Below are 24,001 nucleotides of genomic sequence, written 5' to 3' on the forward strand. Positions count from 1 at the left end.
AAAATGTAGAACAATGAGTTACACACAGACTGTAATATGCATAATAGGGGTCAGTTTTAAAGTAAATGATTTCTGCTGAGTCTGACCCCTGAATATTACATTTTCACACAATGAAATGTGAGTTAATATTAACTATTAACTTAATAGTGACCATAGCAAATATGTGTATCTTTCACAAACAAAGGAAATGGGTCAACAGATAAATAATACCAGGTTTGAAATAAACTCTTCTTCCAGGGCAACCAGACCTCCTCTTTCCACAGGCTTTCCTGTGTACACAGCTCTTCATAACAAAGTCAGGAACACGCTGTCTCTTTTACAGACAGAAACACTTAAGAGCTTGATTCCTACAGTGGTTCTGACCTGATGGTTCTGTTGGAATCCTCTTGGTCTGCATCTGGATCTTGCATCTCTGCACCATCGCCCTGACCCTCCGCCAAAGCCATCTCAGCATCCTGGACCATAGCCTCATCCATGTCATCCATGAGCCCACTGTTCCGCTCACTGTCATTGTCATCGCTCCCTTCTTCCATGACAACATCAGATTCTGCCCCAGGGCTAAGCAATTCTGGAAAATTTATAGACCCCAAAAGATAAGTCTGGCCTCTTGGAGCCAGTGTTTAAGGGAAAGGCAATCCTCACAAATCTATTACAAGCCACTCCTGGGCACCTACCACATATCAATTGAATCATAGTGTGTGAATGTATGAAACAGTAAACACACGGATTCACAGCCTGATGCTTGTTTCCCATTCTCCAAGGCAAATACACATTAACAATGAAGAAACTCTAGAATGAATCCCAGGGCAACAGTTTTGGGAAGCCCCATCCAAGCACAAATTAATATAAACCTGAAATATTTCATGGGGCATGCCTGCAGAAAGAAAACCATAGGTTTGGGCTTCAGGTGAAAAGTAGATTATCTGTAACTAATATTGCAGTTAGCATTTAAATCATGTAGCATACTATATTAAACTGTCCTTGGGAGCTCTAGTTTTTAAATTCTTATAAGTATTTTGGTCCTTTTAAAATAAGACAAACAGATCAATCAGAGACTGTGAGCCTCTAAGTCTGGGAAGTTCCCATCTTACCACACTGCACTGACAACTTGGGAAAACGCAATCTTCAAGTTATCAACATCACAAACTTCTCCATGTCCCCTGGGTTCTAGTTATCAAGTCCAATTGACATTCCCCAGGAGGGACTGAAAAGGAGTCAATATCACAAGCCTCAGAAAGTGGGAAAATCGCCAAGCTTCCCATTTTCTCACTTAACTTTGGAATTCTATGCTAGGAGCCTACATGCATAAGACTGTTCTCCTAGAAAGTGCCCCTTCCTGCTTTTCTGTCCCCTTCCATATCACTTTCTTTGAGATGCAATAATGTATGCTTTAGCTTTTTTATAGAACAAACATCTGTTAATCTCCTTGAGTTTCTGGAAGTCCTTTGGTATGAACACAGAACCTGAATAATTCACAGTTATGGAGAAAGCCAGCCTGGGTCCTAAGTCACAGGTTAAAGATAGCCTGTAGGACACTACCTATGGGGAAGAAGTATATCAATGCTCACTCGTGTCATTGGACTGTTCTCAAGAAAACACTCTAAACACAGGAAGAAACACTTCTTTAACTTTAATTTGGTTGGCCAAATTAAAGATATTTCTTCCTTTTTTGGATTCAGGTTCACCGAAAGCAGTAACCTGCAGAGGCTAGACATCTGTGGCTGTTTGCCTCTAGCCCAGTCTGTGATATTGCCCTTCATCAGCAGGGGTAGGGACAGAAGTCAACTTATGTCTTAGGGCTTCAAGGAAGCAGGGCAGAAAAACTGCATGGGGACATTAGTTTGTATGCATTCCAGCAGGAAGTTTCTGAACAAACTAGGCTTAGGGAATGAAATAAGAAGGATGGGCAATGCAAGTTTTCAACATACATTGTGTACTGTGTGAAGATGTTATTATTGTTACATCAAAAACCAGTGACCTGGGATGAGCCTCTATTCATTTGGAGCTGAGTTACAAATTTCTCACATGAAAAATAAAAAAGAAAATGCCTGAAATTCATAACTACCACCTTCTGTGATTGCCACACAACAGAAAATATGACTATGAATTGTCTCCTACCTCCATTGATGGTCACTTCACCCAAGCAGTTGTTTGGTACTTTTGGTGCACAGCGTTTGTGACAGTTGAATCTGCAGTCTAATCAGGGTGATTTTAAAATAAAACAAAAAATAAATCCATCAGACAGAGAAAGTTTAGCAACATGAAAATACTGTAACTTCGGTTCATTTAAGGCTTAGCTTGGCAGGTAGCCAGTGCATGGTGCCCAAGTGGCTCTCACCTTTGCATTGCAACCCCTGCCGGAAAAGGCCCTTGAGGAGCTTCTTGCAGAACTGGCAGACTGTGGGCCGTGTGTAGGAATGGATGACAAAGGTGTGAGGCACCTTCACCTTAGACATCAGGAGCTTGTCGAGCTGAATTGGCCGTCCAACATACGACTGAGAATTTGATCTCTTCTCACGACCGATAAATGACTCTGATGGAGACTTTTGCTATTTTGAGAAAACAATAAAGGATGATAAGGTGCCAGACACTTGAACTTGATTTAACTGTTTTTTTTTTTAAACCAGTGAAAGAATCAACATTTTTATTGGATGGTCTTTTATCTTCCCTTTCCTAAGGAGGCTCCTTTAAGTTCCAGGGTACACGGTCATTCTCTGTGACCAAATTTTCTAAATCTGGGTCTTCTTTTCTTCCCTGGACTTTATTTTTACATTTCATTTTGTTTTGCTGCTGAATTCGGTGATTTGATCACTAATATGAGGCAATCTGAAAGCAAATTTTCATTGATTAATGTAGTACACTCGATTTCACTCATATTTGAGTTACTCTGTCTAATCTGAACTATGAAACTGGAGACCTAAATATATGAACCCGATTTCTAGGATTTTTAAACGATTTCTCTTATTTTCTTTTTCTCTTTACTTTAAAGTGTTAATTTAATTACTTTTAACACAGAAATACAGAACTGAAAGAAAACAAAGAATGTTCCTAAAGCCCACCTCTGTCTTCTCTCAGGAATTTTCTAGATCACCATATTCACATGAGTAGAGGTGCCATCAGCTCACAAAGGTAGAGAAGGAAATGCAATCACTAGACAATACTGGCTCTGAAACACACCTACAGCTTCTTTGAGTTTCCTTGAGGGAAAAATTAATGTGATTTGAATAATTTCTCAATTATATAAAAAGAGAAAGGACTAAAGTGAGGGAACCCTTCTTAGAATTGAGAAATATAGCAACTAATGGGCTTCATGAGGAACATAAAAACAGATATTTGGGGTAAGAATAATACTACTGTGCTTTTCTGTCTATCATTTGGGAACTGTTTAATAAATCTAGTATATAGATTTTTAAAACTGCATTAACTGAAATAAAATATTACTTCCATACCTTTGAACAATTTCATGAACATGCACTTGGAAATATCAGAATACATTTATTTGGAATAAAAGGTGAACATTATTACATGTTAGTTGCTATAGTAATTGTATAGCTAATTACTTAAACTCCTACTCTCCCTGAATAACTGTTCACTGCCTTAAAAGATAGTCCTAGTTAGAAGTTCATAGCCAAAGCTCACACACTTTAAAATAATTCTTTTACATGAAATGCTAACAAAGACTAGAGCCAATATATTGTACTAATTTTCTATAAAATTCCTGTCTTTGTATCTTGCCTGGTAAATTTGAAAATTGAAACAACTCTTGACATATTAAAAATCAAATCCCACTTGCATAAAATCTCCATCCATTTTAGTCTCTGGTTAACCAAAGTCCAATGATACTTATTACTAAGTGGGGAAATAAATTTGAAGATAGACCAGATGCAGCAAAACAAAATGTATCATGAAGATTTCATTTGGAATGTTATATCCACAGCTGTATTCATAATTAGAATTCAATGATAAAAAAATGAACACATCCTAGTGGCATAGAAAGGGCTTGCCTTTTAGCCCATCTCTAGTCCAGTGAATCTACTGACCCATAGACTATCCAGTACACAGTGTGGCCACACTCAGCTGGGATCCACTTTCATCTTCTCCCTTTCTTTAATTCTAATCTTATCAGACACATGCTTAGTCTTGCTGGAGATTGTATGATTAAGCCCCACCTCCCAGAGCACCCTCCTACCCTATCGTCTCAGTCTCCTGATGCAGACCCCAATCCCATTTACTCTTCCTGGTGGCTCTATTCAGTCTTTCTGTCTAGCTCATCTCCTCTCTTCTATGAGTATTTGCATGAAGAGCAGCCCTCTTCTTGAAACCACATAGCTACCACAAGTAGCTGTGATTTAGAAACCACCAGACACCCCCCAGAGCTTTCAGAGACTAAACCACCAACCAAAGAGCATAAGATATGGACCTTAAAATAGTAATTAGGAATGTGTTCAAGGACCTTAAGTAGTTTGTGAATAAATGATTAAAACTGAAAACACAAACAGTTGAAGTAGAATAATGAAAACAATTCAAGGCATGCAAGTAGAAAAGAAGAATTGAAATAAAACTGGAAATGAAACATGAGATATCAAAAATAAAACTCAGAGATAAACCTCATCCACAGAATACAAGACATGGAAGAAAGGATTTTAGATCTTGAGGATAAGGTAGAAGAAATACTCAGTCAAAGGAAAATTAAACATAAAAAAGACCACAGGACCTTAACATCCAGAAAATACAGGACACTACAAAAAGACCAAATCTATAACTAAAGGGATACAGAATAAACTCAAGTGAAAGGGACAGAAAATAATTTTAACAAACTCACAGAAGAAAATTTCTCCAATTTAAAGAAAGAGACACCCAACGAGGTACAATAAGCACCTAGATAAACAAATATACAGGAAAAGAAAATTCCACAATACAAAATAATCAAAACACTAAATGTAAAGAACAAACCATAGATAGTAAAATCTGCAAGGAAAAACCACCAAATCACATAAAAATGCAAGCTCATTAAAAGAACACCTGGATATTCAGTACAGATTATGAAAACCCAGAAAGATCCTGAGTAAACATATTACAACCTCTAAGAGAGCATAGATGCCAGTTCAGCCCACTAGAACCAGTAAAACTGTAAATCACAACTGACAAAGCAAGGAAAACAGCTCAGAAAACAAGAACCTGAAGCAATATCTGTCTACCAGAAAGCACTAGAATGAAAACTTCAGTATGCATTTAAGGCTAACTATAACATGTGGACATGACATAGGGGATAAATAATCCCAGAACAGTTAGAAAAAGAAGACAGAGGTCTTCAACACAATAGAAAAATAATAGGAATCAGTAAATACTTCTCATTAATACTTTTAATAAAAATGACCTTAATTCCTCCAATAAAAAGATATAGACAAACATATTAACACATAAAACAAGATTAATCTTCCTTCTGCAACTAAATATATAACACACCATAAAAGGTTGGTAATCACTTTGGGGTAAGACAATAGAAGCAATAAATGGACCCCCAAAGCAACCAGGCTCAGTTATTTTAAACCTGACCAAAACAAAACAAAACAAAACAAAACTTCAATACAAAACTAATCAGAAGACAGGAGAAATGACACTATATAGTTACTAAAAGGGAAACATACCAAGAGGTCATTACATTTCCAAGAATTTATGCAGTGAACAAAAGATTATCTAAGTTCATATAAGAAAGATTACAACAGCTAAAATTTACTTATTGATACTCTCACAGTGATAGTGGGTGACTTCAATACTCAACTTTCAACAATAGATAGGTCAGACAGACAAAAACTAGACATAGAAAGAATGGAGTTGAGTAATATAATAAACCAAATTGCCTAATATTGATCTACACAAACACTAAAGAATATATTTTCATCTCAGCAGCTCAAGAGACATTCTCTTAAATTGACCACATACTAAGACTCAAAGCATCTCTTAACACAGACACACAGACACACACACACACAGACACACACAGACACACACACACACACACACACACACACACACACACACACACTGAGGAAGTGAGGGGAAAGGAGAGAGAGTGAGAGGGAAAGAGAGAGAGGTAGAGGGACCAATACAATAAAAGAGATATTGTTTCCATAGTTGAAGATTTAAAAGAACAGAGTAAAAGATTAATTAATATCCTTACCTCCTTAGAAGACTTTAAACATTCTCAAATTTGGAAAATTCTATAAAATTCTGGCCAAATCACACTCTGTTTACTATCAATTTAGAATTTCTAATTCTGAACTGTGTTTTGACACAAGGCTATCCCAATAGCATGGGTTTGCCTCACATGAAAGAACAAGAAGGAATCTGAAAAATAGGCGTTCTCAACACATCTACATTGATTTTCTCCTCATAAATGCAAGAACCTGGATTATTCTTAAGAAATCATCCAAGTTACTTCTTTGAAAATAGACTCACTTAAATTTGAATAAAAAATTATAAATTTATAGAACAGAGACTGGTTGCACTCTGGCCCAAAGACTCTTCTACACTAAAGGGATTCACAGGACCACATGATACAACAGGGAAGGGACACCAAGTCACAGAATTTACAGTCATAGACTGACATTAATCCCTGAAAGAAAATGAGCTTCCTGGACAGTCATGGCATCAGAGATTTTAAAATCAAGTGGCTCATTGTAAATAGTAAGACCTTAATGCAGAGTATCAAACCTTAAAAAAGAAAAAAGAAAAAAAAAAGCCAAGCACTGACACAATTGTATTTGTATACATTTATGCAAAAATGTTTAACATGTTTTCTTTTATCTTTGTTTTTTAAAATAAAGTTTAAAAAAAGGAAAAAAAAAACAAAAAAATAAAATCAAGTGGTATCTCAAAGAGATGCATCTACTGTTATCTTGTTTTCAGTCTCAAATATAATGAATAATATCCAATTGGACCTATATTTCTAAATAAAAAAGCAAGTTTCACAGGCTTGAAATAGGATACATGTGCATGGTGCCTTATGTGGAAATTGATATAATAATGGCAGGCAGTTTGCACTCTCGGTTTTATCAGATAATTGGTACCTTAGAAAAAAGGAGAATAGAGCATCTGCCCGAAGGCTGGTTTACAGTACTGTATTCTGTTTCGGGAAACTACATACACATAGACTGTGTGAGCTGTCAGAGGGATAATATAAAATAGTAAAAAAGAGAAGATTTGGTTACTACCAGTTGATGTCCTAAAACCTCATATGACTTTCATCTACTTTTCAATTGGAGAACAAGGGTTTTACTAATGTAACAGCAACAGATCAAGACTTGGGAGCTCATGAAACAAGGCACAGACATTGTCTGGATTACACAAGTATCCAAGAAGTAAAATCTCAGAATTCCCATCAGTCCTGTTAAGAATGTTTATGTTCATGTGAACAGAACCATGAAATCAAAACTTAAAACAAGGTATGGTTGCCCAAGGCTGCAATTTCTCCATCAGAAATCTCAGGCAGTAGGATTGTCAAGTTCTAGGCTTGGGATAACTGGTAAAACTCTATTCTAACAAAAACAAACAAATAAAGGAAAACCTGAAAAAAATTCAAAAGTTGTGAAATTTGTTAATTTCAAAGTACTTGAGGTAACTTGTGTATGAAGCTGGTGAGAATCTGATGTGACCTATCTTGCATCTACTGTGTTGGGTACAGAACACCATCTCTTTTCTTCCTTAAATATCTTTATTTTCTTTTATCACTAGCCTATGTAATTAATTCAATATATTACACTACTCTAGATTCTCATATTATATTTTCCCCTAAAATTAACTCTTGTAGAGAGCAAATCCTTCCACATGCAACAATAGAAAGCAGCGTGTTTTTCTGAATTTATGCAGGTAGAGGATTTGGACTGTCACTTAAGACCTAGTTTGGCTTTGTGTATTTGGTAAGCCTGGGCATTCTGCACTGTAATTCTTTTTCATGGAACAGGAGAAATGTTGAAAGGCTCTGAGAACAGAACAGCTGTATTTCGTAAATTCTGTTTCATTAATATGTTCAGAACAAACACTGGCCCAAATTTCAAGAACTGATTTAAATTACTTTCTCTATAATTACCAGAAGCACATGCAAAAATATGTACTTCAAAAATTTACATTTTGTATTAGTCCTAGGCCCTGTGAATGAAGTTCCAGGTGTCACATTAATATCAGGATCAATATGCTCATACAGTAAGGTTTGGGGTAGGTGTTTGTACTTACTTGATTTGACAAACTAGACAGTGAAGTGCTTACACAGAACACACAGTGCTATTTCATTCTTAGTGTATGAGGAGAATATCAGAACAGAACAATTATGTAAACTTAATTTTAAATCCATAAATGAGGACTATATCGATGTAATATTATAGAGGTTTTATTTTAAAAACTTCAGCTTTTCAAATGAACTCTCACCAACAGTGTTTTGCCTAAAATGACTATCCTCTATACAAGCCTTGGAATTGGCAGCCTTCTTAGAAATAAAGCATACCTGCTTTCATGAGGGAGGATTAGAATTTGCTTTTAACTCCATACTCTACATTAATGACTTAGCAAAGTTGGCACTGTCCCAGTAAGTAATGCTCTGATTACATCTTGGGACTCCCAAGGGCCAGTTTGTCTTTAAATATTGAACCTCTTTTAAGCATTTTCCCCAAACAGTGTATTCGCTTTGAAATGAAATCTTCATTAGTTCCCTGGAAAGCAGACTGGAAATGTTTCCTCTCCTGGTGGTTTGTTCAGTGCTATCCATGTAAACATCTAACACAAGCCTTTCTGAGGGATAAATCTTCTAGAAAAACATGCTTCAAAACAAAGCCCGAAACACCCAAACACATGTCTACTTATTAAATAATATCCAATCCATATAACCATTTTTTTTGCCTAGACTTTGGAAAAAACTTTTAAGTTAAAGACAAATAGAAAAATGAACAATTGCGTACAATGCAGAAATTGCTTTGTGAATTTGTCCCAATTGTTAAACACAAGGCCTCCAAGCAGAAGCAATATTCTTTGTTATATCTGTCTTTTACAGCTGTAAAATAAAAAAAAAAGCAGTGTGGTTCATATCTAATATATAGAAAGAACTAAAAATTAACAAAACAATGCAAAACATTATCAAGAAAATAAATAGCCCAATTATAAAATGGTGAACACATCTAATCAGAGTTTTCAAAAGATCAACCACAAATGTCTGAGAAATACTTGAAAAACTCTTGAGAGGTTCTACCAGCAGCTGACAGAAACTGATTCAGATACTCACCACCAATCATTGGATGGAGATCAGAGGTTGGGGACTCATATGGAACAGTTAGGGAAAAGATTAATGGAAGTGAATGGAATGGCAACTCCATAGAAAGACCAATAGTGTCAACTAACTTGGACCCCTGGGAGCTCCCAGAAACTAAGCTACCAATCAAAGAGCATACACGAGCTGGTCTGAGGCCCCAGGAACATACGTAGTAGAGGACTGCCTTGCCTGGCCTCAGTGGGAAAGAATGTGCCTAACCACATAGAAATTCGGTGCCCCAGGGAGAAGGGATGTCTGAGGGAAGGTACCCTCTCAAAATCAAAGGGGAAGGGGCATGGAAGAAGAACTTTGGGAAGAGGGATAGGGAGCAACATTTGGTATAAAATGTTGGAAATTTGGTAAACAAAAAAGAAAGAAATGTTCAATATCTTTAGCTATCAGGGATATGTGACCAATAACTTCCTTGAGATTTTATCTTATATCATCTGAATGGCCAGTATCAATAAAAGAATTTGACAGCACATGCTAGCAAGGGTGTGAGCTAAGGGGAACACTCAGACATTGTTGGTGGGAATATAAACCTGTCCCAAGCTGCCATGAAATCAGTGTGATGGTTCCACAGGAATCTGGCAATAGATCTACTTCAAGATAGAGTAGTTCCAGTGTGAGGCATATACCCAAAGGCTTCTATGTATTGGTACAGAGACACTTGCTCATTTATGTTCATTTCTGCTTTATTAATAATGACCAGAACTTGAAAACAGCCAGAATGACCCTCAATGGATGAACAGACAATGAAAATGTGATATGTTTACTCAATGGGAAATTATTCTACTGTTAAAAATAAACAAAACAACATATATACGTCTACATGTGTACATATATTCATTGTGTTATTTTTCTAATTTTACACATTTCTTGTACAAATAAAAATTTGGTTTTGAGAAGTGTGTGCTTGAGAAGAATGGGTGAAATACCTCATGAGATACTCAAATATAGGCTCTGAGGTCTTATTTAACATGACACAGAGTACCTTTGAAATATTCATTTTGTTATTACAGTAACATAATATATGTCTATGCCAAGTCTTGCATGAATGTGACATCAGGAAGAAAAAACTTAATTTTGATATTTTATTTTTATTTCATGTGTTTGGCTATGTTGCCTACAGATATGGCTGTGCACCAATTGTATAAACTGTAAACAAAACCAGAAGATGGTTGTGACCTTCTATGTAGTGCTGGTAACTGAGCTCAGGTCCTCTGGAAGAGCAACATATGCCCTTAACTGCTAACATCTCTTCATCCCAACACTGGTGATGTAACACAAATATTTCAAAGATGAAAAAAAAAAAGATCTACCAACCAAATGGATTCCACAAACATGTAAAGTTTTAGAAAAACAGTCTCCTGAATATGCTTCCCGAAAGTAAAAGCTAAACTTTTCCAAAGCGAACAGATGGTCAAAAATGTTTCCAGCCTCTACTACTCTCTGTTTGTTCCCTACATCTACTTTTATAAGAAATCTGTGTAGGCCTCTGCTCTAATGAAAGAAACAAGCAAGATTAAATGCTCACAGACAGTTAAAAATAAGGTGTAGGTCTTCATGACAAAGAGGTAATAGGGGATGCTGAAGACTACAGTAAACTAAAGATAAGAATGTCAGTGCAAAAGGAAGACCATTCCTCAAATACTACGCTCCTCTCTCCCTTTCTTCCCCCTTCTTTCCTTTCTCCTTTGCTTCCTTCCTTAAAGTATATAACATTTAAACTTATTTTATAAGTGTGTATGACTGTAAACCTGCTTGATTTCAAACTTATCATGTGCATGTATGCATGCATGTATGTGTGTAAGTGCCCACAGAGGCCGTAGAAGACCATAGGAGAGTATTGGTCCACTTAGACCTGAGGTCGCAAGTTGTTGTGAGCTGCCATGCAGTTGCTGAGAACTCAACTGGTATCCTTGCAAGAGCATTTAGTGACTTTAACAGATGGTCTATTTCTGAGCTCTCTTGTAAGTTATACTAGGTAAGCAGGAAGCCCAGCTACTCAGATTATAAAGCAAGTCAGTCTAGATGTTGACAATACAGAAAGAAAAGTGAAGGGGAGAGAGACATAGGACACTATGAAAATGAACAAATGTCTTTCATACCAAAATTCACCTGATGTGGAAATACCGTAAAGCCTTAACTTTGACCAAAATGGTGTATTTTCAATTAATTTGCTGTGTTCAGCTGAAGACATCTGAGTAATGGGTATTTTTGGGGTACAGTAACAGGATGAATCTGCAACGTTTGTGTGTCATAGCCACCAGTTATCTGCCTACTGTCCAATCTAGGTATTGCTTTATAAAAACAGCTTTAATAATAACTATATAAAACTACACCTAACTATATGGATTCATATTTGAATCCAGAAGTATAAAAAAACCTTACAAAATAGTACAAGTTTCTTCCACTGCCCTCAAGTTGAGCCTGTTCTAGTTAACAAAAACTACCCAAGGGTCCAATGAGAAGCTATTGGATATATGAAGAGTAGGAAAAAGACCAAATCTGTGCCCAAGCAGTTATCTCTTGATTAGCATTCTGTATCCAGCATAACTCGGTTACTTTTCTCTCTCCTCTTCTTTCTCATCATTATAGAGGGTTCTTCCTCATTCGTTTTCTGTTCACTCACTATCTTCTGGAAGAAGTCCCTCGCCACTTACCTATGGTCTGTGTCAAAACATTCTGTCTCCTACTGAGTCGTTACCAAAGCCTTGAAATAACGGGTCTGCCTGCCCATTTAAATAAATTAATAACCAAAATAATAACTGTGAGGGAAGGGTCTTATTTATCTTTCTCCAAATGATATACTTTTGGAATCCCACTTCACTCAGGGTAAGAGCCGGTCAAGGAAACTTCACTCGGGGAAGCAACACTCCCTGTGAAAGTGAGAGATCCTTCCGAAAGGAGTTTCCCTGAAAAAAAATGTGTGGACCACAAGTTGAGCTTTGGCAGGTGGTGACACCATCAACAAGTAAAACTCTGACTAGGAAAACAGAGCCCTTCCAATCTTGAGACTACCCTGAGGTTTCCTGCTTTTATGCTGATACCATTTTACAGTTTTTTGGCAATGACTAACCCCACCCACTAGAATACGTGCTGGCACGCTCACAGAGTGGCAGAGAGTGGAGACTTGTAAAAAAAGATGAAACAGCCATCTTTCCCCAAACACTACTCTCCACATAGGGAGTAAGACATTTTTCCACCACAGAGCCGTCTTTGACTATAGGCAAATAGGAAGCCATGGGGGATGACGTTCATACTGGCAACAAGGTAAGATGTTTGCTGAGTCTCACAGTTTTTTAATTGTATTCTGACTCCTATGTCCTTTGAACTTTATGCCAAATGTGCCAGATGAATGAGTTTGAATTCTCAGTTGGATGTCTTAAATACACAGTATAAATAAAAGCTGATCAAAACCTTTTCATAACCGTTAAAAGGGTTATTACAGGGCAGGAAAAAAGTATACCCCCTGCTTAGTGGTGACGGATGCTGTGTTTTACAGTGGAGAATTCATTTCTTAATGTTTGCAGCAATTTATGAAAGCTTTCAAAGTAATGACACAAGGAACACCCTTTGAAAAATACAAGGGGATCTAGATCTGTTGAGTGCTAAAGTAGTCTTGGAAGTTACATTTACTTTATATTGCCTCCTGTTTTTGAGTAAACAGAAGGGGAGGGTAAAAGAGCCCTAGGTTTTCTTAAGTGATCCATCCTTTGCAGGAAAAGCATTGGGACTGTTGAAGCATTTTCACAAATTGCAGGCCCTGTTCTTTCAAATGTCAGTTACCAGCACCCTATAAAGCTTGGTCCCAAAGGGAAACACGATATAAGTAGGTTTACCTTTGCGAAAAGACAGCAATGCAAACTTAATGCAATGCACTCTAAATCTACAAAATGGGGGAGGGGACATTTTCAGGGAGACAGACCATGAATGCAGGTCCACAACTTCTGCACTGGAACTTTAAATGCTAGGCTGAGTCGACACATAGAGGATGATGGGGAGAAAACTAAGTAAAATCAAGGACAATCAAATTAGTGACATGCATTGAGTATTTGATGCACTTGAAGAGCCAGAGGCCTGGGCTGGGCTTAGTGTTGATACCAAGAAGTTGGGTGAATATCAAGATCCCCTGAGACTTCAGACACCAGAGGCTCCCTCTGAAAATCAACCATAAAGTTATTTCTGCAGCCATTCCCCAAATCCTAGCTTGTGTTACTTAATGCCACACTGTAGTGCCAGTGCACTCTTTGTGTTTGTGTATGTGCATGTGTGTGTACATGTGTTTCTCTGCACATCTGTGCATGCCAACCTTCCAAAACAACTTAAAAGGCAAGATAAGATTTTTAAACAGAAGTTTTTTTTTCTCTTTCTTCCACCTCTATGCTCCCAACTCACCCAAGAACTAAAATAAGTTCTAGAATTGCTAACTAAATGACAGTGTTACTTCCAGTGCAAGGCCCTAGGAAAAGATGGAAAAACATTATTACCCTATGTTGGGCCATTTAGAGAAAGTGACATTTTAGTTCATAACTTCTGCTCATTGTCCTATCTTGTTCTTTATGAATTTATCTTGAAAAAAAAAAAAACACTTTTTCTGTGAAGGGAGGGAAAGTTAATTACCTTAATTAAAATGACTTCATATTAGAAAACTATGGTTAATGAAGCATAGAAGGCAAGACATATTTCTGGGGAAACCAATATTAAATATGGTATAATAGTGTACTTATTTGTATCTGTGCTGTGTGCATGTATGGCACACACATGTCATGTAACCTGTGTGGAGGTCAGAGGAACATAAGTAGAAGTTGGTACTTTCCTTTCACTAGGTGGGTCCTAGAACTTGAACTCAGGTTGTAGGCTTTTGGATAAATGCCTTCATCAGCTGAGCCACCTTCCTGCCTCTGAAAACATAAATATTTAAAAGTTGTAAAGTTTTAAATTCTAACTTTCCACTTTTTTTCTTCCTTCATTATAATCGCTTTCATACCAATCTTTTTGTATTTTCTAGATATAAGAATTCCCCATGACACACAGTTCTCACATACAGAATGAGGGTCCTTAGCTTCAACGAAGAACTCAGTTTTTACAAGGGGTTAGAAATTAAAGGGGTATCAACCTGGCCAGACTTGGAAAGGTGTGCAGTGATGAAGGTGAAAGAGAGCAAATGCCCACCGTTGGGTTTTGGGGAACTCCAAAGGCCATGGCATGTGACCCGAGGGATGAACATGGCCTGGAGTCTTTGTTCGAGATCCTCCTCTTCCTAAGAAAGTATGTTCCGGAGTTGCATGATGGATGCCCTTTCCAAGTAGGCTTCCTGAAATTCTGCCAGGCAGTGCTCATATTTATACTTACCTTTCTCAAAGCTTTTATACAGAATATACATTAATGATGGAGGCACGTTCTAAATGATCTTACTTCTTATGGAGTAAGATCAGGCTACCTCACAGGAGGCTCCACCATGTTGTTTTGCTGCAGGTTTCCTTCCCCAGGGATCCACCATCATTTTGGATGCAGGTTTTATGATCAGACGGCAGGGAAGTACAGGTAAAGCAGCTCTGCACGGGGCTCCTCACTGGAAATGCACACTGCCCTGGTTTTGATATGGAGAATGCACACTGCTCTGGTTTTGATATGGAGACATCACTCTGACAGAAATCAAGTGAAATGCTACAACACCTGGCAGTGTACTACAGGACAGCCATGGTTTTTGTAAAAGTGGGAAATGACTGTAATGTGGATAAGTCACCAGGATTCTTGGAACTCTAGAACACAAGAGCACCAAGTGTGTACCCCTAGATAAATATTTGCCCTGGAAATGTTCTTCTGAATAGAAAATATCACCATAGTTGTACTTAGCATAGAAAGAGCTATTTTTTATTTATTTACTCATTGGAGAAGAATCTACCTGAATTCTTCTAATGTATATCAGGTTTGATACCTATTAATGATAGATCTTGACTTCATTGTTAGAAACAAATGAAAATAGCAAGTGAACAAGTTATTTTGGGAGAACATTTCTATGATACCTTGCAGGTAAGAATTCTTGCCACAATTACACGTGAGTCAAAATCACAAGCTTATGGCAAATTGTTATTTAAAAATATACATATTCGATAAAAAGTTGAACTAAATGTTGTTTAAATTTCACAAAAAAATGAAAGGTTGGGGATATAAAATGTTCACACACAGCACAAGGTTTTAGAACAAGCTCTATGTTCCCTGACAATTTCTCTAAGGTAATCTGAATATTAAGAATAAGCAAAAAGGATTGAAGTAGAAGAAATTAGTATCACTAAAAGTACATTTTAAAGAAGCTGTTAACCTCAAAACTCTACTAGTAGATGCCTCTTCAAAGATATTAAACATATTTAAAGTAAGTTTTTTTTATTTTTTAAATAAAGCTATAAGACCTAACTGTTGCTTTTGCTTGTCAGTTTTTAAATTTTGTCTTTTACATTATATTTTATATATAAAGGCTGGTCACTGCTTTCAGTTCATTGTTTTCTTGGGTTCCTTCCTTCATTTCAAGGGAAGACCACCCAACTCTCCTAAGCCCTGTGATAAAGATGTCACATGTCCGTATCAGCTTATGTTAGTACATTTTCACCTCAGAGTGTATAAAACCAAAGGAAAAGGAGTGTTCAAGAGACCATACTATAGCCTACAGCATCAATCCTTCTCTTGTGGATATTGCTGAAGAGACAATTGGTCATCACTTTGAAAACCTAAATATACACAAAGTTCCAGAAAAACCAGTTATGCAGAAAGTGTTTCTTATTTGTGCCATGAGCTGTGCTCTGAAGAGAGCCAGGCTGCCTCTAACAGATAAAAGTTTCACAAAATCAAAATCATTCCTCCTTTCCCATTCAGTTCTTGAATACAGGGATTGATGACTGAGAAAGCATCCCACTTCTCTTCGGTCTCACAGCCTAGGGATTACTCCAAGGGAAAAGTTCACCTTGAAAATTATGTCTAAAGAAACAAATTACTAAAATATAGGAAGCTACATCTTGTTTTTACATCTAGCTTCTGGATGCAGGGCACTTTTCAGCAGAGTTAATTTTCAAAACAGGAATTTACCACTGCTGCAGCAAATTTTTTAATCAAAATATTTTAAACACATCAAATCTTGGTTTGACAGTTTTACTTAATCTGCAACGTGTTCTGGTTGTGTTACTGTCTTCCCCTAGACTATCCTACATCAGATGACCTGAGAATGGATTCTAACAATGGCTCTTGAAGTCTGTGTTCTCTGCAAGGAAACAGCATTGGGTCAACCCTCAGTGTGCATGGGCCTGAAGGACGGGGAACTAGATGTAAGCGAGATAGTGGGCTTGGAAATCATCCTAACAAGAAAATGGCTGCAGGCTCGAAAAAAGTTCGACTAACTATTTAAGATGGGTAAAAAGCCAATCTTATGACATTTGGGAAGGGGGTTTGTTTCATATCCAAGGACAATCTCGGCCTGAACTGGAAGCTCAGGGTGTCCATTCCCATACCACCTTTTAGAAAAGAAGAAATAGTTTGTGATTTACACAGTGCTAAAAACAAACAAACAAACAAAAAACAAAACAAAACATTAAACTCTAAAACTAGAAGAGGAAGTCAGGGCCATTGTCAGGCATGCCTTTGTTTGGTCCCTATTGTCCCAAGTCAAACCAGCCATGGGACTGAGGAGACACTCAGTGTCCTTGCTTTGCATGATTCTGTAGTATCTGGAATGAGAACATAGCTCCAATGTGCATAAGTTTTCACTTACCAACTAACTTGCCTTTTCATTTTTATAGACAAGATACCTGTGTTAGGAAATCAAACATTTAGGGGGCAAAGTTTGCCCTAAGAAATCAACCTTAGTCACTTTAATGAAGATGTCGATCAACCTTAGTCACTTTAATGAAGATGTCGATCTTTGTCAATTTGAGGATTATGGGAATCAAACAGTGACAATGAGAAATGGCAAAGGACAGCTATACTCCAGGGCTCTGCATTCAGTGGCCTGAACACTCACATAAATGCTAACCATTAACCACAGCTAATGTGGCTATGGACCAGTACAAGGTTGCTCTGAAGACCAGGATGTTGCACATTCCTAATGCCAGGGAGCTTGTACCTACCTCAAAGCCAGGGCTCACAGGAGACTGAAAGATGAAGTTGAAAGACCAAAGAGTAGGCAAAGGAGGAGAAGAAAAAAGAAAAAAGAGAGAAAAACAAAGTTATTAGGGAAAAGTAATGCATATTAGTCAACGCTGATTAACATACACACATGTGTTATCAGAGCAAAGCAAAATGCTACACTAATCAGCCTTGTGGACACACCAAAGTCCAAACTGGAAAATGCTTTTAAAGTTTAAGTGGAACAGGAGGTATGAAGTCACACATGGAAAACATTTTGAGATGTGAGTAGCATTTAAAAAAAAAAAAAAATCCATGGTCTTAGTGATAAGGGATGGTTTTTGTACCTTGTTGAAAACAAATTAGAGTCAAAATGAAGTATTTTTGACCTTTAAGTAAAAGATTAGGTTTTCTTCAAAATAATTCTTGCTCTCAATATGAAATGAAGCAAAAGGTCATTAGAGTAATCAAATATTTCATAGCTGCTCTTTGCCTGCAGTCAGTAGAAGGTGTTCGAGAAGAATCATCACAGTCTATTTGGGGATATCTGGGAGCTTCAGGAAGACAAATGCAAGCAGTGATGCCATGGCTTGGTGGTTCAGGGCCATGGATGTGCTTTCAGAGAAGTTGAGACCGATTCCTTAGCACCCATGTGGAGGCTCACAACTGTCTAGAAATTCAGTTTTCAAGGAGCTAATGCCTGTTTCTCATCCTGCTGACAGAAGGCATGCAAGTCCTACATAGATGAACTACAAGCAAAATACCAACACACATAACAACCTTTAAAGATTTTAAATTATTTAATGGAGTGCAGATACATCTATGGTGCATTTTTTTTTCTCTGTTAGTTTCTGATTTCTCTTGAAGTTAAAATAACATTTGAAAGTAAAAAAAAATTGTATTTAAAAATTTTAAAGGAATGATTCAATAAAAATAAAAAGTAAAAAATTAAGCAAAAAACATTTATTAAAATTTTATATTGAATGTGTTCTTTTATTTTGTCTCTCTCTTTAAAACAAAGCAAATGTTGTAGGTAGTTGTTCTATTTGATACCCAGAAACCAAAACAATAATAAACTCTGGTTGAAAATTTTTTTAAAACCTGTAGCAATGTACTCTGATGGTAGTGATTTTCTTCCTACTTGCTAAATAAGTTACTATTCAGAAAAATCATATTTCTTGTTTCTGATATCTCTATGTCTTGACTTGCAATATGGGACCATTTACTTGTGGGCATTGGGGGCTATGTGTAGTTAGACTGAGGTTTTAGAAGGTAACTTGGCATCCAGTACTAGTTTGTGAGTTGATGAGTAATATATGGGAATAGAGGCATAACAACTTCTCATTGAACATAGACCTAAACACAGTTCTTCAGGAAATACCATGATCTTGTATGTACATATTATTATAGGCCAGCAAGCCAAACCAAACCAATAAACCAAGTTTCCCAATCTCCAAAACAAGACAGTTCTCTGGTCATCTCTGTAAGTGGTACCCAAAACTCATAGTTCTCCTCAATATTGGTCCTGAGGGCCTTTCTGTCTGGTCTCACATCAGAATGTATCCTTCAGATTATGGTGTGTGAGGATGGACAAGGCAAAACGCATTAACTCAGTGGTTTCCATTTTTCAAAAAGTGTTTATCTCATAAAATACCCATGGAGAAAGTAATTCTATGCTGATTTAGATTAAAAACACTGACGTCATTATTGCAAGAATCCTTTGACCATTAACTATGCTTTGTAGCCACTGTAAGTTTCACTACATGGATGCTCCAAGAAGCATTTAACAATTTTATCTGTACAAGGTTGATTTATTTGTGATATTCTTTTGTTTGGGCTTGTATATTATGTGTATGCATTTTAGTGTATCTGTGTGTGTCTGTGTGTGTCTGCGTATATGCATACAGAGGCCAGATGTTTACTTTGTGTGTCTTCCTGGATTACTCTCCTCTTTATACTTTGAGGCCACTTCTCATGTGAACTCACAGTTTGAACACCTGTCTCTCCTGCTGAGCAATGGAATTATACGTGGTTGATTATGCCCATGTAGCTTTAATGTGAGTGCTGAGGTTCTTAATTTTAGTCCTCAGACATGGGAAAGCGAGTGATCCACTGAGCCACCTCTTCGGGCTTGTTTGAAGAAATTCTGTTGAGTAACTGTTTTTTGTTTTTGTTTTTAGAAAAATACTAGAAAATAGACAACACATTTTTTTTCATCTTGTTGAGGTAGAACCATCAAAAGTTTCCACAGATCACCAAGAAAGAGCTTCATACTACAGTGCACATTCCATATGTATGTGTTTTAGTGTGACTGCTTTTCTTTGGCCTTGGCTTGGCTTAAAGAAAGATCATATGAATTATGTTGTTGTGTCTTTGGCAAAAGTTACTATAGAAAAGACAACGTTGATCACAAAAATAAAAGCCATAATTTTCAGCATGCCATGGCACATTAGTTTTAATATTTTTATCTAACGTTTACTTTTTGATAATGAATAATGGCAGTTTTCTAGCCATATTTTTAAACCTATTTTAACTAAATTAAAGGAATCTCATGATGTAAAGAGTAAAAATTGTAATGTAGCATGTTATCCTTTTCTTACATGACCTGTGATAAACATCTCCAATGACTTTATATTTAAACTACAATATAATTTTTGATCAGTGGTTCCAATCTATGGGGCATGATCCCTTTGGAACTCACATATCAGGTATTCTGCATATCAGATACTTACATCACTAGTCATAACAGTAAAAGAATTATAGTTATGAAGTAGCATCAAAATTATTTTGTGAAGCCACAACAACATGAAATACTGCATTAAGAGGTCACAGCATTAGGAATATTGAGAAACACTGATTTGGATAACTTTTTAAATTCACTTTACATTCTGATCATAGCCCCATTCTTCCTCTTTCCAGCCTCAACCTGGACACCCCTTCTTCTCCTCAGGGAAGGGGAACACCCCATTGGGAACCACCCAAACCTGGGGCATTTAGTCTCAGCAAGACTAGGCACATCCTCTATTTAGATAATTTTAAAGTTGTAATCTATAAGAAAATGTTAAGGGTATAAGGTTTTATGTTTACATCTTCACAAGGTTTTGTATATATACACATGGAACTTCTTTTCAGATAATATGCAAAATTCTAGTCTCCAAGATGATTTGCATCCATTCTCTCCCAGTCATTATCCCACTGAGAGGAAGCATGATTTTCCTGTTCTTCCACCTAAATTGAATTTGCCTCAATTGGAATTCAGATCCTAAATCCCTACTTAAAGACTATTCTCTATCTGCCTTCTTGTTTGAGATAGGGGTTTCATTCTGCTGCTCAGACTGACCACAGACTCTTATCACAAATCCTTGCATTCTCCCTTAGCCTCCTGATTGGGAATCATAAGCATGAACTACGACCTACAACATGGTTTCTTTATTTAAAATTTCTCTGTGAAATTCACCATGTTGTTGAATGAATAATAATTTCTTAATCACATTGAATATATATATATATATATATATATATATATATATATATATATACATATACATATACATATATATACATAACCTACTGAGTTAGTGTTGCTTTTGTATACATGTTTTTAGTGCTGGAAACTAAACACATGAAATCTCAAAACTACATTTGCTTAAATAAGACCTTAATCATGAGAACACCAGGTGACATGCCAAAGTGGACAGGGACCGCTCACAAGACTCCACTCTTCCAAACAATGGCATCTGAGAGAGGATCAGTTTTCTATGGGATGAATTCCCTAATAAATTATTCTATTCCAAGTGAAATGTGCTCTTAATTTGAATAATATCCAGTTTCTTGATTCCTCTCAGTGATTATTTTTTTCTACAAAAATTTTTATTAGGGGTATTTATTTATTTATTATTCCTTCTTATTTCCTAAAAACAATCAGTGTGTGCATAGAATTTATTTACATATGGTTTGAAGCAGAGTTAACCAGGCCCCAGGTTAGACATGATGGAGCATACCCTTATTCCTAGCACTTGAGAGGAAGAGGAAGAGACAGGATGACCTCTGTGAGTTCTGGAACAGTTCTGTCTACCTAGTGAGGTCATGGATAGACTGGGTGACTCAGTGTATATATTGAGAGCTTGTCTAAAAGATGTATTTTCCATACAGCTATTCAATGAATTCCAGAAACATTTACTCATAGGTCTATACTTCATAGCGGTTCCATTACGCATAAAGCACCCAGCCTCTCTGTGTGCAGTTTCTGGTTTAATATAATTCTCTATGTGTGTGATGGCATATGATCTTAAAATTTTACATTTAAAGAGTATATAATACAACATTATATTTTATGTGTTTTCATGTATTGCAATTTTCCAGTTTTATTTGTATCAGAATTCTTGTTACTAACACTATTGACATTTGAATAATTTCAATGTCCTTAATCCAAATATTATTCCTTATATAGATAGTTACCTCTATTGCACCTATTACCTGTTGGTGTAACTTAAAAAATATGATTTTTAATTTTGAACTCAACCAAAGAACTTCAATCCAGAGTGTGTAGTGGCAACCTGAGTAATTACTTTTTATAAAAATATCTTTTATTCTAACTGATTCAAACATATAGGATCCCCTAGAATCACATACATGTCTTCTGAATATTAAAAAGTTATCTTACTCATCTAAGTACCACAAGTATGTAGCACCTATCTTTCAAAACTAGCTTCAGCTAAAGGCTGAAAAACAGAAGGCAATGTCAGCAAAACGCAGCATAAGAGTAGATGAGAGATGTTTTCTATTTGTCAAGATGAGTGACCATCTGACATGTGGCTTCATGTACTACAAAATTTAAGTCATTCAATTTAAAGTCATAGATATTCTCCTTCTAACAACAATTACAAATTGTCATATATCTCCAAAATGTATTTCCAGTCAAGTTTAAGGTGGATTTACTTGACCTTAGTAATTCTTAACTTTTGTTTTTCATCAATTTCTGCAATAACTGTGCTATAATGTGCCAGTGAATATTTAGTGACAAGAGAAAGTGGAGCTTCAAACCATTAGCGGTTTCAGAACTTCGTTCTTATACTAAGTAACTTACAAAACCATCGGTTTATTCTTCTGTCAATATTTGGAAAATTAATTTCCATAACAAGTGCTTTCATCAGCAATTTCACAGGCACAGAAATATTTTAATAATTAAGTGCAACCATTGTACTTGGTGATGCCCAATGGTAAACCTGCATGAACGGCAGTAATGTCAAGCAGTAAAGCTTTGCTGTTTTCATAAAGGCAGATTTCAGATCACAGCTCAGAAGAAATACTCACTGTCCTACAAGTACCTGAGCACTCTGCAGAGAGCATCTTTTGCAACGTTAACACATTTGTTCACACTGCTCAGGCCTTATGACCATGATGAAGCCTCACATATTTTTCAGTTTCACAAAGCTCAGGGAAGAATGCAAACTCAAAGCTGTTGGATATTTGATGACTCACTGACCCACCTACAAGGGAGACCCAGTGGAAACACAGTCATTAGCACTAGGGCTGTGTCTCCCTCCCAGCATGTTCTACTAGTCCAACACTGATACCACCACATCCCACAGATTTCTCAAACGAGTGGGGAGTGCATAAACAGTAGGTCATACCAGCAGCGGCTCATCAGGGGCACTGGTGGAGAACTCAGCAGATGCTGTGCGGACAGTGCTGAGCCCAGTGAGGGAAACATTCGAGAGCCTTCTCCTTCTCACTCCACTGCAGTTGTTGGGGATTTTAAATGCACATCTCTTATGGTAATTCAGACCACATCCTGAAAAACAAACATTAAAAATAGCTCTCATTTCACCAGAAATTAAATCTATTCCATCATTACTTATAAATTAAGAATTTAAAAAACACAGCACAACATCAATTTGTCGTGACATTACTTGGAAATACAAATTTTCCTTTGTGTTTTCTCTGAGTCTGCTTCTTATTTTAACATGGTTTTCAGATTCTTAGCTTATTGTGAAAATTTAACAATTTCTTTGGTTGGTGGTTTGTTTAATCTTTATGTATTTTTTGACATTCTGAATAAAATGAACTTAGGTTTAGAGAGATCTACAAATATGTTTACAAGAATATTAAACCATTTTAAGCTGGTATCATTTTAAATGTGTATGGGCACATAGAGGAAAAAATTATTCATAGTTCATCACAAGTTTGGGGTGACAATGATCTTTACTTGTCTCTGGAACTTGTGTACATGACCCTGAACAATGTATTTTATCTCAGTTATAGATGGGAATTTGTATGATGGAGGCAAAAATAGCTACTCCACAGAATAAAGATACTTCAAAGTGCTTATGCTTGTTGGTTTCCAGGTAGCAGGTAGATGGAAACATATTTCCCACGTTGGGAAGTTTTATTTTCTTCATATATATGCTATGCATGTTTCTCATGTAGCCGGCACATGCTACTCAGAATTATCACAAAATAGGTCCAACAACTTTTCCTAAAATATACTTTACAGTTTTGCCACCCAGATATGTAGAGCTTGGTGACTCCCCGTAAGAGCAAGATGAGATGTATTCACTTGCTTATAGTTTGGTGGGTACGTAA

The 24,001-nt window shown here is 36.7% G+C and overlaps 1 protein-coding gene across 2 annotated transcripts in view; it reads right to left on the reverse strand.

Annotated features, from left to right (window-relative positions):
- The window catches only part of PRKD1 (protein kinase D1), a 275,027-nt gene that overhangs the window by 47,029 nt on the left and 203,997 nt on the right, over positions 1–24,001 (reverse strand). Inside the window, exons 4-8 of one of the 2 annotated variants that reach the window (XM_080918822.1) lie at positions 23,050–23,210; positions 17,419–17,442; positions 2,339–2,549; positions 2,119–2,196; positions 364–568 (exon numbers count right to left, since the gene is read on the reverse strand). In XM_080918822.1, the coding sequence (XP_080774948.1) occupies positions 364–568; positions 2,119–2,196; positions 2,339–2,549; positions 17,419–17,442; positions 23,050–23,210 (679 nt within the window). The remainder of the gene's footprint in view (positions 1–363; positions 569–2,118; positions 2,197–2,338; positions 2,550–17,418; positions 17,443–23,049; positions 23,211–24,001) is intronic. The other variant, XM_080918823.1, reaches the window with a different exon arrangement.

The sequence above is a fragment of the Micromys minutus genome, assembly GCF_963924665.1.
Source record: "Micromys minutus genome assembly, chromosome: 1".
Lineage (NCBI taxonomy): Eukaryota > Metazoa > Chordata > Mammalia > Rodentia > Muridae > Micromys > Micromys minutus.